Source organism: Larimichthys crocea, chromosome XVII (genome assembly GCF_000972845.2).
Source record: "Larimichthys crocea isolate SSNF chromosome XVII, L_crocea_2.0, whole genome shotgun sequence".
NCBI lineage: Eukaryota > Metazoa > Chordata > Actinopteri > Sciaenidae > Larimichthys > Larimichthys crocea.
Genome location: NC_040027.1, coordinates 1,080,987 through 1,096,041, shown reverse-complemented (window position 1 = coordinate 1,096,041; position 15,055 = coordinate 1,080,987). Strand labels below are relative to the sequence as shown.

Sequence of the window (15,055 nt, the reverse complement as noted above, 5' to 3'; positions counted from 1 at the left end):
TAGTAATTGAACTTGTAAGTCTAGCTGTTAAGTAGAAAATATTTCTTTCATAAATGTAGTGGAGTAAAAGTATAATGTGGCATCAAGTAGAAATAAATCAAGTACACTACTTGATTAAATGTACCAGTTATTTTCTGCCACTCAGTATGTGACTATAGGCCTGTATTGATCTGTCTATACTCCTGCAGTGGCAGGTAACTGGGGGTCTTGGCTACCATGGAGTCCGTGCAGTGAGACCTGTGGTAAGGGAATGCAGTCTAGAATCCGACTGTGCAACAACCCTCCTCCAGCATTTGATGGGCTGCAGTGTGAAGGCTCAGACACTCAAACACAAGTGTGCAAGGAGAGGCCTTGTCCAGGTGAGGACTGAGGGATGTTACTTTAAAATAGAATGAGTCTGTACCAACATTGTATTAAAGTCTAAATAACGGATACTCCTGCTTGGTCTTTTATTGTGTTTTCCAGTGGATGGGAAATGGTCATCCTGGGTGAGCTGGGGTGCCTGCAGTGTTTCATGTGGTGGTGGGACCAGACAGAGGACACGCTTATGTGCCAGCCCTGCCCCTCAGCATGGTGGCAGGCAGTGTGAAGGCAATGATGTGCACATTGACTTCTGTAACAGCGACCCGTGCCCAAGTGAGTGATAATTTGCTTTTACTGGTTAGATTTTACAATTGCAGCGTCTTAACAAACATATCCTCTATGTCTGTATATCTGGCTGTAAAAATGTATTTCCTTATCTGATCTTGATGTTTTGATGTTGTTTCTTTTAGTCAGCGGTAACTGGGGTCCATGGAGTAGCTGGGGCAGCTGCAGCAAGACATGTAATGGAGGTCAGATGAGGCGCTACAGAACATGTGACAACCCCAGACCTGCCAATGGTGGGAGAGCGTGTGCAGGTGCAGACACACAGATACAGCGATGCAGCACAGCCAACTGTCCTGGTGAGTCAGCATGTTTACGAGTAAGACAGTAAGACTGTGTAAGTGGTCAACAAGGCTAAGGGTAGAGAGGCTCTTTCATGAGTTTAAGATGCTCTTGAAATGTAAAACGACATGGCTGTAAAGGCCCTGAATAAACAGAATTGACCTGTTTCTACATTCCACATTGAATTGAGTGTTTAGTGTGAGTAACATGAGACAAAAGAGGGGAATAAAAACACACAAACCACTCTGAAGACTGAAAGATAGCAGCGTCTTTTCTTTCTGTTTCAGGAGAGGGGAAACATGTTGAATATGTCTTTATTTTTCAATTTAAAATAAAAACACAAACTGTGTTTGTATTTTAGTTGCACCTAAAACTAGAGACATTGCCTGTGTGATGATTTGTGTGTACTTTACAGTATGTTTTGTGTGTGTGTGTACTTTACAGTATGTTTTGTGTGTGTGTGTACTTTACTGTATGTTTTTTGTGTGTGTGTACTTTACTGTATGTTTTCGGGGTGTATCATTGCAGTTGATGGTAACTGGGGTTCATGGCAGCCATGGGGACAATGCTCTGCTTCCTGTGGGGGCGGTGAGAGGACACGTGTCCGACTCTGTAATAGTCCATCTCCTAGCAACGGAGGCCGGCCCTGTCCAGGAGACTTGTCTCAGCTGTCCAGGTGTCACACTGAGGCCTGCCCAGGTAAGAGATTTTTGTAAATATATATTATGTGTATGTGCAGTTGAGTGCAGCAATCTTAAATACCTTCTCCTTTTTTGTCAGGTGGGCCCCAAAAGGCAAGAGGAAGCATCATAGGGAACATTAACGATATTGATTTCGGCATCGCCATCCTCAATGCTACCATCACAGACAGCAAGTCTGGTGGCAGAATCATCAAGGCCACGATTACTAATATACCAAGAACATTAGGTCAGTTTCATGTTTAAATCTTCTACTTTTAGATGTTCTCTTGAACTTTCACAATAGATTTCATAATGAATGAAATATGCTTTTCTTCTGCCTTTAATTTCAGGTCCTGCAATGAGAAAACTCATCTCAATCCTAAACCCGGTCTACTGGACTACTGCACAGGAAGTAGGAGAGGCAGTCAATGGCTACACACTGACAGGAGGCATCTTCAGACGCGAGACGCAGGTGGAGTTTGCCACAGGTAAGGATCAACAGGCGTTGGTGGTGTGTTCTTTATACAAATACACATGGTGAGTTAAAACTAATGCCTGTGAGCAGTTAATAAAATAGAGAAAAGATTGACTTGATGATTTTAGATGTGAATAATGTTAGTGTGTTGAAACAGACATCTGTGTCATTTGATCTTGGTAGGTGAGATCCTGAGGATGACCCACATTGCCAGGGGCCTGGACTCAGATGGAGCAATGTTACTGGACATTGTAGTGAACGGACACATCTTACAGCTGCCCTCACATGCTGACATCAGCATTAAGGTAAATAAATGAGATATGCAGATTCTTAGTGTGGAATATTGGTGGGTATATTTCTTAGTTTAAACAAGACTGCATCTTCTAACAGTAATAAGCAAACATTATGACCATAACAAAATGTGACTGTGATTTCATGTGTAATCACATGTACATGATTTCTTGTAAATATGCTAAGATGTGTCTCACATGTTGAACTCAGGACTACACAGAAGATTACATCCAGACAGGCCCAGGCCAGCTGTACGCTCTGTCCACCCGCATGTTCAGCATCGACAGGGAGAGTGTGCCCTACTCCTGGAACCACACTATCCTCTACGACCCGTCCAAGGGCAAGATGCCCTACCTCGTAGAAATGCTGCACGCCACAGGCATCAGTGCTCACTACCACCCCCTGGAGGAGATGTTGGAGTACAGCATCCAAGCTAGTATCTCCAAGGGTGAGATGATGACCTGTAAACAGACTGAATGTAGAAACAAAGTTTTAAATACGGGTGATGGACTAAACAAGGTTACTTACTGAATATTAGATTCTGTATTCTTCCTCTGTTGTTGCTTAGTCCTCCCAGTCAACATTTTACATCTGATCTTTTGCTGTTGTTTCAAATGCAATTTAAATTTACTGATGAAACATTTGCATGATTCCAGGAGATCGCAGTAACCAGTGTCCTCAGGGATTTACCTTAGTGTCTGCTGGGCCCTACTGTGCAGGTAATATTCATAACAATATATTAGGCTGTTAAACAACATTGTAATCAATGGCTAGTTAACAATAATCTCTTTAAAAAAGCACCTTTAAATGAACTTTATAGAATTAAATCTGTTATGTTGTTTATTATTATTTTTACAATATTGTATTCTATATCTGCAGATGAGAATGAGTGTGAGGTCGGGAACCCTTGCTCTCATGCCTGCCACAACGCAATGGGCACCTACTACTGCTCTTGTCCCCGAGGCCTCACCATCTCAGCTGATGGCAGGACCTGTCAAGGTACACAACTCACAGACATGCACCAGTCAGAATCAGTGCTGTTAGCAATATTATTACACTAACAGGTCATTTATATAATTAAATGCTTTTCGATCTTGTAGACATTGATGAGTGTTCACTGGGTGGGAACGTGTGCCATGATGGACAGGACTGTGAGAATACGATTGGCTCTTATCGATGTGTCATGCGCTGCGGGCGTGGCTTCAGGAGAACAGCTGATGGTCTCAGCTGCACAGGTACATCAACAAGCTTCATTGATCAACTAAACATTTTGTTGTGACATTTGTTGATATGAAGCTTATGACAGTTGTCTTCTTTGTTGCTCAGATGTGAACGAGTGCCAGGAGTCCAATCCATGCAATCAGCACTGTCTGAACACAATTGGTAGCTACCGATGCGCCTGCGAGCCGGGCTTTCAACTCAGGAGCCGACGCTGTATAGGTAAGACATCTACACCTGTCTGCAATAATTTCCTTGAAGTTCTAGATTTGACCTCTTTGCTTCACTTTCTCATCACCTCAGATATAAACGAGTGCAGACAAAGAGTTTGTCGATCAGATCAGCAGTGCAAAAACACACGGGGTGGTTATACCTGTATTGATCTGTGCCCCAATGGTATGACCAAAGGTGCTAATGGGACATGTATAGGTGAGTATTTCAAGTATTTCTTGATAAGCCAGAGAGCTTTTGCTGAAGTTTAAATTTTGTATGGACTGTGATTAACTTCTCCCTCCTATGTGGCCTGCTGTAGACATCGACGAGTGCAGAGATGGAACTCATCAATGCCGATACAATCAGATCTGTGAGAATACCAGAAGCAGCTACCACTGCACCTGTCCACGTGGCTACAGGTCTCAAGGAGTGGGGCGGCCTTGTGTCGGTATGTGCATCCCTCATATAACTCATATGTTATCAATCCCTCATTAGGCATAAACAATATAAAACATAACACCATCCAATAATTGTATGACAATCAAAGGGCTTCATTTGCAATGAGGTACTGTGTATTTCTGTTCAGCTGAGGATATTTGCCAAGGAGTACTGCATGTTAAGCTTTGAAGTGTGAAACATTTTTGCACTGCTCTGCCCTAAAGCCTTCCATCAGCTTGCTTGCTTCTGCCAGCATACTTCTCTCTTTTTCAGTGACTCACTCCTGTTTAAAGTCTAAAATAACTCTGCTGTCATCTGCAATATAGTTCAGACATTTATATTCTGCCAGTGCTTGCTCACTTCTCTAAAATGCTGCTGTAAAGACCGCTGATTAACCGCTCTTCAAATGCAAAAACCCTGCAAAGATTCACTGCATGGTATCAGGTGATCTAAAGCTCTAGGTTGATGTCTGCTTACCTACACTGTCAGATAGGAGTAAGAGAAAGGGTAAGAAAGCGACATAGAAGAAGGGAAACTGACATGTGACCTTCTTTGACACATCAACCATAAAAAGACCAGCACCACGTCTTCACTACTCTGTCTGTCACTCTGTTTCCTTTCACTCTCTTCCATTTCTGACTTTTCAAACTGTTACCTTTATGTTTGGATCTGGCTATTTCCTGGAGTTGCTTTGTAATGGCATACACTCACTGTTCCCCTCATGACATCATTAACATTGTATGCTGATGTCTGTCTTTGTGACATGGATTGGATTTTGTACCTGATATCAAATGTGAATTATATTTGATATCATTTCTTATCATAAAATCTTGTCTAGATTCAGAATTGAAGTTATTATCTTCAAAGCATTACTTTTATTTGATATGAAGAGAGATGGTCTCTCATTCAAACTAGACAAATATATTTATAGTCTCAATACATTTCTGTCTTAGGGACAGGAAAATGTATTGTTGTACAGTGGGGTAATTGACATATACCCTTTTTCCCCCCTCATCCTCATCTCCCTCCTCTATTTTCATGGCCCGCACCACTTCATTTGTTGTTTTCATCCATCACCTTTTTCCTGTTTCTCCTGCATTATTTCTGCACCTTTATATCCTTCTTTTCTGTCACTGTATCCTCTTGTCTTTTCCTGGTGCTGGTCGTTCTTTGTGCTGAGGGCAGACATAAATGAGTGTGAGCGGCTACCACAGCCCTGTGCCTACCAGTGCATCAACACACCTGGCAGCTTCAAGTGCACCTGCCCGCCGGGGCGCCACCTGCTGGGGGATGGCAAATCCTGCGCTGGTCTGGAGCGTCTGCCCAGCTATGAAAGTTACTCATACGGCTACCGAACGTCACAGTCCTCCCCTGAGCGCAGCTCCTATCAGCGACTGTACCACAACTTGGCCTCTCAGAGCTTCCACTCTTACACAGCCAACACAAGGGAGCGCAACAGGAGCCGGAGTCGCAGAGAGACTCCTGTACATTCCTCACAGCAGGGCTTCCTCGCTTGTCAGCAGGGGTTTGAGTCCAGGGGTGGCTCCTGCTTAGGTAACTATGGAGGACAGGCAGGGTTGAGATGAGGGAGAGGAAAGTTAAAGAGAGACTGTTCCTTTGCCTCTCTGCTGCTTGCTGGTTTGCAGCAAACATGTGATTGTGAGCCTTAAAAGCATCATATATGTTCTCTGATTCTCTCTATGTCATTATGTGGCTGTTTGTATGTGTGTGTGTGCATCTGTGTGACACCAACAGACATCAATGAGTGTGAGGTGAGGGATGCCTGTCAGCATGAGTGTATGAACACACCAGGGAGCCACAGGTGCATCTGTCCAGCTGGTTACCGCCTCATGACCAATGGCAAGACGTGTCAAGGTGAGAACCACCTGCTTCTTCACATTTCCTCTCATCATCCATGCCTCATTATAACGTGTACTGTAATAATCTTTGTTGTATGTACAGATATAGACGAGTGCCTGGAGCAGAACATCCAGTGTGGAACGAACAGGATGTGCTTTAACATGAGAGGAAGTTACCAGTGTATCGACACACCCTGTCCACCAAACTACCAGAGGGATCCAGCCACAGGGTAAACCTTACCCATAACACTCCTCACACATCACCATCAAAGGGATTTAATAAAAATGAGCATACAACATGTAAGAACATGGTTAAAAGGAATACCCCTCAGAGTCTGGCAAAGAGTGAAAGAAATGTAACATTTAGACAATTCCTGCTGTGCACCTGGCATGACCAGAGGGACCCCAACTATGAAGTTCAGTTATTTTTCTTCCCATAATCAGGAATTTGATCCTTATGTCTGTCTTTCATTAAAGAAGAAAGAGAAAGGGAAACCTTTCAAAGAAACTCAAACTCTTGGCTAACCTTAGTAACAGATCACAGCTGTGATATAGTACAAGGAAAATAAATCAAAAGTTTTTATGTTTGGATTAGTTCAGATAATGTTGGTTTTATTTTCAGAAGTTTTGAGACTTTTGTTGCCACCTCAGCGGAAAATCATCAAAATCAAGCTCATTGTGTTTTTCTCAGAGGAAAATAGTCCCAATGAAAACAGTTTAGAACCAAGTGTCTGGTTTACCTAGACCTGGATAATTTCTGTGTGGTGGTGTAGTTGCAGAAATACAATCAGAAGTTATCTTAAAAAACTAAAAAGCCATGCATGTATACTGTACCACATTGTTCACTTAAATTAGCATTGAGCAATATACATACATGATTACAACACCTGAATTAGACATATCTTGTAAACTGCTCTTTTGTTTGTATTTAGTTTAGTTATACTGAATTCTACTGTCTGTGTTTTAGATTTTGCCTGAAGAACTGCCCACCAAATGACCTGGAGTGTGCACTGAGCCCTTACGCCCTGGAGTATAAGCTGCTGTCGCTCCCCTTTGGCATTGCAGCAAACCAGGACCTCATCAGACTGGTGGCCTACACACAGGACGGGGTGATGCACCCCAGAACCACCTTCCTTGTGGTGGATGAGGACGTCACGTTACCTTTTGCCCTGAGAGACGAGAACCTGAAGGGAGTGCTGTTCACCACGAAGGCCTTACGAGAACCCCACACGTACCGCATGAAGGTCCGGGCCCTCTCCTACAGCGAAGACGGAGGTATCGAGTACCAGACGACCTTCATCGTGTATATCGCCGTCTCTGCCTACCCCTACTGAGAGCACTTTAAATGACGCGGGACAATGGTGCGGTGATGAATTGCGTCCTCCACATGCAGCACCATTGAGATAAATGAGTGAGTGTGTGTGGTTTTGAGGAAAAAAAACTGAGGAAAAACAGACAGGCCAGTGAGAGCATACAGCCCTGAAGACGTAAGGAAGTAGATTTAACGTGGATACAATACAAGTGACTGGGGGTTAACAGGAGGCTTGAATGAAACTGGCTATTTTTTTGGCTCTAATCCCTGGAATCCTCACCTCAATCTGTCAGGACATTTGCAGTGAAATGTTTGTTATTTTCCCCTGCCCCTTCAGATTTATTTATATCAGTAAGAGTTTGCTTCTCAAAGCCAAAGTGTCCGCCACTGGCTCAGAAAGTAGGCTTTAACCCTGCTCATAAAATCTTAGTTAGCCTTTTATTTACATCTAACTATTGTTAACTTATTGGGAAGTGCTTGAACGCGAAAAATGGGCGGTCCCACCTTTGTTTAGCCCTTGTGTCATCAGTCACCGTCATGTGGGGTTGTGACTGTTCAGATATGGTGCTCATTTTGGCGAAAGAAAACTTGACTGTCACATATTCTACATCCTCAGGTAGCAGCCTGTCATACACACAAGTGCATCCAATAGAAACCTGACCAAACATTACACTGATTACATCATCAATGTGCCATACTGCTCCATCCAATAGTTGATACCAAGATGTATTTTATTTTTATGACCTGTACATATGTTGTTTTTTTTGTTTTTGTTTTTTGCATAATGTATTGCCATACTGTACTTATTGTATCCATTTTGTAATAAAAATGTAATAAATGAATATACACTGAAATTAAGCATAATTTATGTCTGCAGTACTGCTGCATATTAAGCATGTCACATCTGGGCCCAATTTATAGAATAACAAGAAGCTGGGAGACAATATACACCGTTGCCCATGAAGTTGGAATAAAATATTTTTACCTCTTCTCAAGAAATGATTGTGACAATGTGATTTATTCTTGACAGATAAAGTGCATCTTCTCTTTACTGATCAATCTCTTCCAAATATATCACAGTGAAAATGAAATCACACCTAAAATTGTAACAAATAATGGGAATAAAAAGAGGAATGTGTCTGAAAGCAAAATTATTCCAACTCAATGGGCAACAGTGTATATTAAAGTTGTACTGTAAATCAGAATCTGAAGATGCATGGAAAATGATTGCAAACAAAAATTGTGGTGTTATGTTTTATACAATTTTAAATCAAATGCAAATAAGACTACCCCGCTGTGAATGACACATTTAGCTTCAGCTAATTACTTATGACCAATGATATTTTGTACAGTCATAACTCTGTAAGGCCATCTAGGATTAACTTAAGTTTGTAGTTATTTATACCTTAAACTTTTTAAAATGTATAATCATCACACTAAGAGTGTTTGTGTGTGTAAAACATCAAAAGGCATGACAATGTTAAGATCAGCATTCATACCTTTTATTTTTTGTCAAAAAAGCACAAACATAAAAAAGGAATATTGAGTAAGGCAGTTTGTACATCAGTTTGGTATGCTCCGTCTTCTTCTCGCCCTCGGCTAGAAGAGCATCTCTGACTAGAATACATGGAGCAGAAGAAGAAAGCAGACCGTTCTCCTTCCTCTTTCCATGTAAAACTAGACGTTACTGCATTAGAAGAAGGGATCTAACGTCTGGACGCATCATCGCTGATGACAGTATTCAAACATGAAAAGCCATGTCTGAATATCAACTGATGATAACTCGTGAATAAAACAACTGCGATGATACTTTTGTGTGAAAAAGCAACATCCATCGAGAAATTCACTTCACTTCCACTCAAGTGCTCGATTGGAAATGAGTTACAAAACATTACGCTGGAACCAAATTCCTCTTATCACTATGTCTATGTGAAGCGCAAGGTTGGTCATCTTCTTGAAAAGTAACACACTTTTGCTTTTATGTTCATTTATACGGTTTATCGTTAAAATTCTTCTCTAACACACAATGGCAATTAAATCATCAATGTAAGCTACATTATTTCCATGAAAGCAAAATAAATCATTTGGCAACAGACTTAATCTACCTGATAAGGCAGATCAAACTTTTACATTTCCAGTTTTCCTCCTCATTTTAGAAATGTGTGGAAATTAAAAGTTTATGCGGTAGCAACATAACGACTTACGATACCATGTGAGGAGGATTTGTTTGAATCCATGAGCGTAAATTTAAACTCTGATTCAATACAAAATATAAAAGAAAATCACTCGATTTTTCCAGAAGAGACACAAACGTGTACAAAAGACAGGTATGAAATGCTTGAGAAAATACTTAAAAGTCTCAAAGGTGGGATCATGCAAAGGACATATATCTTAAAATCACATAAAATTCACTCTCCTTTTTCAGAGAGGCAAAATATTAATGTTTTGTCTTTATTATTTTGATCAAGTAGGGATTTGGCCTTGAGGCAAATCATTATTATAAAACAACAACAAAACCAAGAGGAAACTGTTTAATCCTAGATTATACTTTTGTTAAATACCAAAATAAAAAAAGCAATCTGAGAGAGGTTATTTTCCTGAAAGTACAGACAAAATGCAGCTCCTATAAACAGTACCAGCAGAGCCACATAATGTACAGTGAGCAAAGACACACACACACACATGGGATGTGAGGAATAGTAAAATGGGATTCATGAGAGAAGTGGTGGCGGAGATGCATCGTGGGTAATAATCCTTAACTGGGGCAGCAGGCCGCGTGAAAAAGGATGGATGGATGGATGGATGGATGACACCAGCCCCCACTCCTCCGGGTGCATGGTGACCCCCAGTGAGCAAATCCACCATCCTCCATCTGTGACTGTGCTTTTCAGGAGACTCCTGCTGCTAAAGTGTTAAAGCCAGAGGCGATGAGAAGGATTTACTGACAGAGAATCAGGCTTTTATTCCACCAGGAAGTCTCTACTGCAGAGATGACACAAGAGGAAGATAGAGAAACAAACACAGAGAGTTTCCTGAGAGAAACAAAGCTGAAGCTGTCTGTGTGGAATTCAGTAGAGGATACATTGCTCGGAGTCATGTGTTTGTTTATATTGTGAGTAGGTACTGTGTATAGCAGTGGCTCCCAACCTTTTTGGCATATGTCTATTAGTTTTTAGAGGTAAGAAGACCCAGTATTTCACAAGACTAAAGATTAGTGGGAGATGTTAAAAAATAAACAACATTTTGTGGAGCAGGAATATGTGTTTTCTGCGTTGTAGGCTGGGAACCTCTGGTGTGCAGAATGAGTGCATACTGTACAGGAATAACATGGAGAGGGAGGGGGGTTACTGTTAATAGATCAGGGACACAGCACAGACACATGGGGTGTGAAGTTATCTGTAGCACCCTGTGAGGAATACAATTTAGTAGGCTGTGATCACACATTGGAAGAAAAAAGAAAAGCTTTTTTTTTTTTTAACCCTGATGTGACCCGGATTTGATTTTCTTTTTTAAGTCGAGCCCTGAGCACAACAGGTTAAAAAAAACAGCTGTTCCTTTTAGTCCCTATGCTGTCTGTTAGATTACATGAACAGTCCTCCTGTATCTGTCAGTGATGTAGAATGAACTGATCCTCCCCTCTCCTTTTAGACCGTCTTCCTCGCTGTTAGTACCCTGACGATGCTGCCCACTCCTCCAGCTGCCAGAGCCTGAAGACACAGGAAGAAAAATAGAGTCAGGATGTTCTCAGAAGTCCTGAAACAGAGTCTGTGCAGTCCCACCGCAGCCTCAAACTACAGACCAGGCTTTATTTTAGTAATTACTGCCGATGACCATTGTTAATGTGTCACCATTCCTAAATCACTTTTCCCCCTGTCACCTTATGATTATGTCAGACGATCAAGTGTAAATATTCACCTTTTCATGCCACTGCAGTAGGACTGCGCTGCTGTTTTCTGACGGCCTCTCGAAGCCTTTGTAGATGTATTTCATCAGCAGGTCCACGCCGTTCTTGTCGAGGGACTGCACCCCTTTCTCAATGTCACTGCTTTTGAAGGCGCTGAGCACCTTCAGCACCAAACCCTCTGCACGATCCTGAAAAAAGTAAAGACGTGTGTAAAAACACAAATTTGATACAGAGTGAAAAGTTAATCACTGCCTATTTGTGAGGCTATTTGGGAGGATGCATAACATTTTAATAATGCTGGCAGTTCAGTTGATTAAAAACTCATTCCTTTTTTAGCTGCATTTCATAATGTTCTGCTGCTATGATATGTGCATCAAAACAACATCAATATCTGCACTGCATATATCCAAGAAAGCTCTTCTCACAAATGTCAGGAGTGATTTCATCAATCAAGGGTGTAAAAGCAGAGAAAACCAAACCCACCTTAACGTTCTGGTTCTTTGTGTTGATCGGCGGATTCTTCAGCACAGCTTGTAAAGCCTCCATGAGATTTCCTGTACAAGGAGGGCTAAGGATGCAACACAGCACAACAGGGGCCAAACAATCCCAAATATGACACATAAGCTCCGCTCTGAACTCTCAGACCATCAGTTGGTGCTTTTAAAAAAAAAAAACTATATATAGCATAAGATCTAGATCTGGTAATGGGGCTTTTAAACTGACCTGAGATCTGTCACAACGGTCTCCTGAAAACATTTCAGTCTTCTCAGGGTAATGATTAGATAATATAGGTGTGTGTCTGTGCATGTCTGTGTGATTTATGTCTGCAGGGGTGGCTGTGGATTCCTCACTGTCTTTGGGTGGGTGTGTGCACGTGCATTTCAATGTAAAGCACATTTACTTGTAATGAAATGTGCAATATACACATATGTCCATGAGCCCTTCTTATGTAAAGGATGATTTCTATAACCGCTGTATCATTCCAAGAGTTTTTTTGGACTCTTTACAGTCAGTACACACAGGAGGGATGATTACGCATTACAAAGGAGCGTGCCAGTGTTGATTTTATGCGTATTGTATTGCCAGACTTGAATAGACGTGATCCTGTGCTGTGATTCTCCTGCACTATAACATGTGGTGGGTGGTCACAGACTTATTCAATGAGGAAGTGGAGCATTTTCATGCCTTATAAGGCCTGTAAGAAAAGAAAGAGGCTCAGCTGACTTTACAGAAACACTTCCAACACAAACAAACAAACAAACACTCTGTCAGCCTCTCCATGAACCCCAAACCCCAAAATGCAACTGTACATGAGCCAAACCTCTGCAGCACTCACCTGACCATGCTAAAGTGCAGAAACACAGTCTGTATAAAGACACTGCGGTTAATATCAAACTTGCACATACATGATGTAGTTATTGTACACACAGGCAGAGAGCCTGTCTGTCTATCTGTCTGTCTGTCTGTCTGTCTGTGTGCAGAAATCCCTGGAATGTGACTGCCAGGCAAGTCTGGACAGTAACTGGCCTACATGCAAAACGCCCATTCCTCCATGCAGCGACAGCCAACATGACACACATGCAGATAAACCACTGGCCCTGAAAACAAACACACGTATCGACTGTTGTTTTCCTGTGGATGCTCACACACAGGCTGCCTAATCACATAAAGGATATTGTCTGATGAGGGAGTCCACCTCTGCCTCGTCAGGACCCAGCTGGTTTTCTCCTCCGTCCTCCTCGTCCACAAATTTGTTCTCGTCGTACTCGTCCACGTCCACTCGCCTGAAGCGGGCGGACACGGTGTTCTTCGACATGTCGGCGACGGTTTTGGGCGTCTTTAATGTTCACCGAAAAAGGAACAAGAGTTGGAGCTGAAGTCCCGGCCTGTTCTTCCACACACTGCTTTTCTTTGACACGGCTGTCACCAGCAGGCTGACTTCCTCCTCCTTTTTTTCCCTCTGTGTGTTTTTTGCTTCCGCGTACGCGACATCTCCACCTAGTGGACACAATCCGACACTGCAGGCCGCTGCATGTAATTTTCAGTGTTGGCCACTAGATGACGACAAAACATTAGAGATTAAACACAGAGCAGCACACTGACGTCATATCGAGCTCACTCAATGTAGACCTGTACGTTTATATGTATGTATTATTAACTTACAACATCTACAATTTATTGATTTATTCATATTTTCTGTACATTTGATGTCAATAGTTTATGGTCTAAATGTTGTTTCAGAGCTTTCACTACACTACCACATATGAAAACCATCACTTTCATATTAGTGCATCTAGTTTTTGCATAAAATAGTTTCGTTTTTATATGTTTAGTCAAAAACTGTCTGTTGGCCTTAAAACATAACACATGCATAAGTTTCCCCACAAAATCCCAGAAATATTACAGTTGACATGACCTTAGTGAGTACCCCTGCTTTAATTTTGTTTATAGATAGAATTTGAAATAAAGTAAACAAACAAATAATAAGAATTAAGTAAATAAAGTATAACAATGGATTTATAAAAATCTGAATCTATCTATCTATCTATCTATCTATCTATCTGCAGGGTTCTTCTGCTAACCTCGTCTTTCGTTCCAAAAATCCAGGCTTAGTCGGAAAATGATGATTTTCTGGGTTTTTATTCTCCACCTCACCAGGTGCAAACAGTGCCAATATGTACAAACCACAAACAATAAAGTGAATGAACCAAAAATGCTCTATATACAATTTTTTTAAAACAAAAGAAAGGAAAAACAAACAAACAAACAAACAAACAAAAAACGAGTTCTTCAATAACTCAGTCAACCACAGTTACCTCCTCTGTAACCAACCACACACTCCCCATGATTAGGGCCCAGGCAGCCCCTTTTATAGTGGTAGCTCCTCCCACTCGGACTACTACCTTTCTAAAACAACATAAACATCTTTTCCCCATTATGACAGCAGTTTCATATGCAGGTGATCATGACAAAAATTGTATAAAAATTATAGGAGTATGTTCACTAGTTATCTTTCATAGAAGACTGTCTGGTACTCCGATAAATTGACATTATTAAAAAAACACATATTTCTCTGCATCACATGGTCACTAATTACGCGCGTCACCCTCCTATATAATGACGGTGATGCGTACGCCCTGTTTCTCCGCCGGAAGCGGACAGGTAAGTGGTGGTGGGCGTATTTCCACACACCCCGTAAGTTATCCTCTGCGTGTGTATGAATACATTGAATTAGCGCTGCCAAGTGTGCACCCTTGGCTGTGCTATTGTCCGGTGAGGGGAAGAGGGATGTGTGTTTTGTTATGTTTTGTTTAACGCGGAGCGAAGAACGGGCAGATGGTGTTTGGTGTTTGTATGTGTCGGTGTGTGGTGGCGCTGCGTGTGTGCGCTGGCCGCAGTCAGTGACGGCAGTGCTCTCAGTGTGTGATACCCCTGCAAAGCACCATATAATTCACTGATTGCATGGTCCTTTAGTCTGATAGGACCCTGACGCAACCTGCTCCAGTGATTAAATCTTTTTTGGTTGAATCCAAAGATATAATCTACACAACTAGCACTTGTGTGTGTGTGTGTGTGTGTGTGTGTGTGTGTGTGTGTGTGTGTGTGTGTGTGCGCGTGTGAATTGAGTCATAAAGTCTTCTGGTCATTCCACTGCAGCGTAAGTATTTATTTAATTAGCGCTGCCAAGTGTGCACCCTTGGCTGTGCTATTGTCCAGTGAGGGGAAGAGGGATGTGTG

The 15,055-nt window shown here is 41.8% G+C and overlaps 2 protein-coding genes across 2 annotated transcripts in view; one reads left to right on the top strand and one right to left on the bottom strand.

Annotated features, from left to right (window-relative positions):
• hmcn1 (hemicentin 1) overlaps positions 1-8,255 on the top strand; it is an 80,129-nt gene extending 71,874 nt beyond the window's left edge. Inside the window, exons 90-107 of the mRNA XM_027290030.1 lie at positions 189-359; positions 466-636; positions 774-944; positions 1,456-1,626; positions 1,708-1,854; positions 1,958-2,095; positions 2,266-2,387; positions 2,584-2,821; positions 3,030-3,092; positions 3,253-3,372; positions 3,474-3,608; positions 3,700-3,813; positions 3,895-4,020; positions 4,124-4,252; positions 5,428-5,796; positions 5,998-6,117; positions 6,205-6,331; positions 7,069-8,255. Of these exons, the coding sequence (XP_027145831.1) occupies positions 189-359; positions 466-636; positions 774-944; positions 1,456-1,626; positions 1,708-1,854; positions 1,958-2,095; positions 2,266-2,387; positions 2,584-2,821; positions 3,030-3,092; positions 3,253-3,372; positions 3,474-3,608; positions 3,700-3,813; positions 3,895-4,020; positions 4,124-4,252; positions 5,428-5,796; positions 5,998-6,117; positions 6,205-6,331; positions 7,069-7,435 (2,999 nt within the window). The 3' untranslated portion in view covers positions 7,436-8,255. The remainder of the gene's footprint in view (positions 1-188; positions 360-465; positions 637-773; positions 945-1,455; positions 1,627-1,707; positions 1,855-1,957; positions 2,096-2,265; positions 2,388-2,583; positions 2,822-3,029; positions 3,093-3,252; positions 3,373-3,473; positions 3,609-3,699; positions 3,814-3,894; positions 4,021-4,123; positions 4,253-5,427; positions 5,797-5,997; positions 6,118-6,204; positions 6,332-7,068) is intronic.
• Positions 8,256-8,896: 641 nt separating this feature from the next.
• Positions 8,897-13,284, bottom strand: arpc5b (actin related protein 2/3 complex, subunit 5B). Its single transcript, XM_010734491.3, has 4 exons — positions 12,994-13,284; positions 11,801-11,873; positions 11,329-11,505; positions 8,897-11,120 (listed from the first exon to the last, which is right to left on the bottom strand). The coding sequence occupies exons 1-4, from the start codon at positions 13,131-13,133 to the stop codon at positions 11,058-11,060; spliced, it is 453 nt and encodes a 150-aa protein (XP_010732793.1). The 5' UTR covers positions 13,134-13,284; the 3' UTR covers positions 8,897-11,057.
• Between the last annotated feature and the right edge of the window lie 1,771 nt (positions 13,285-15,055).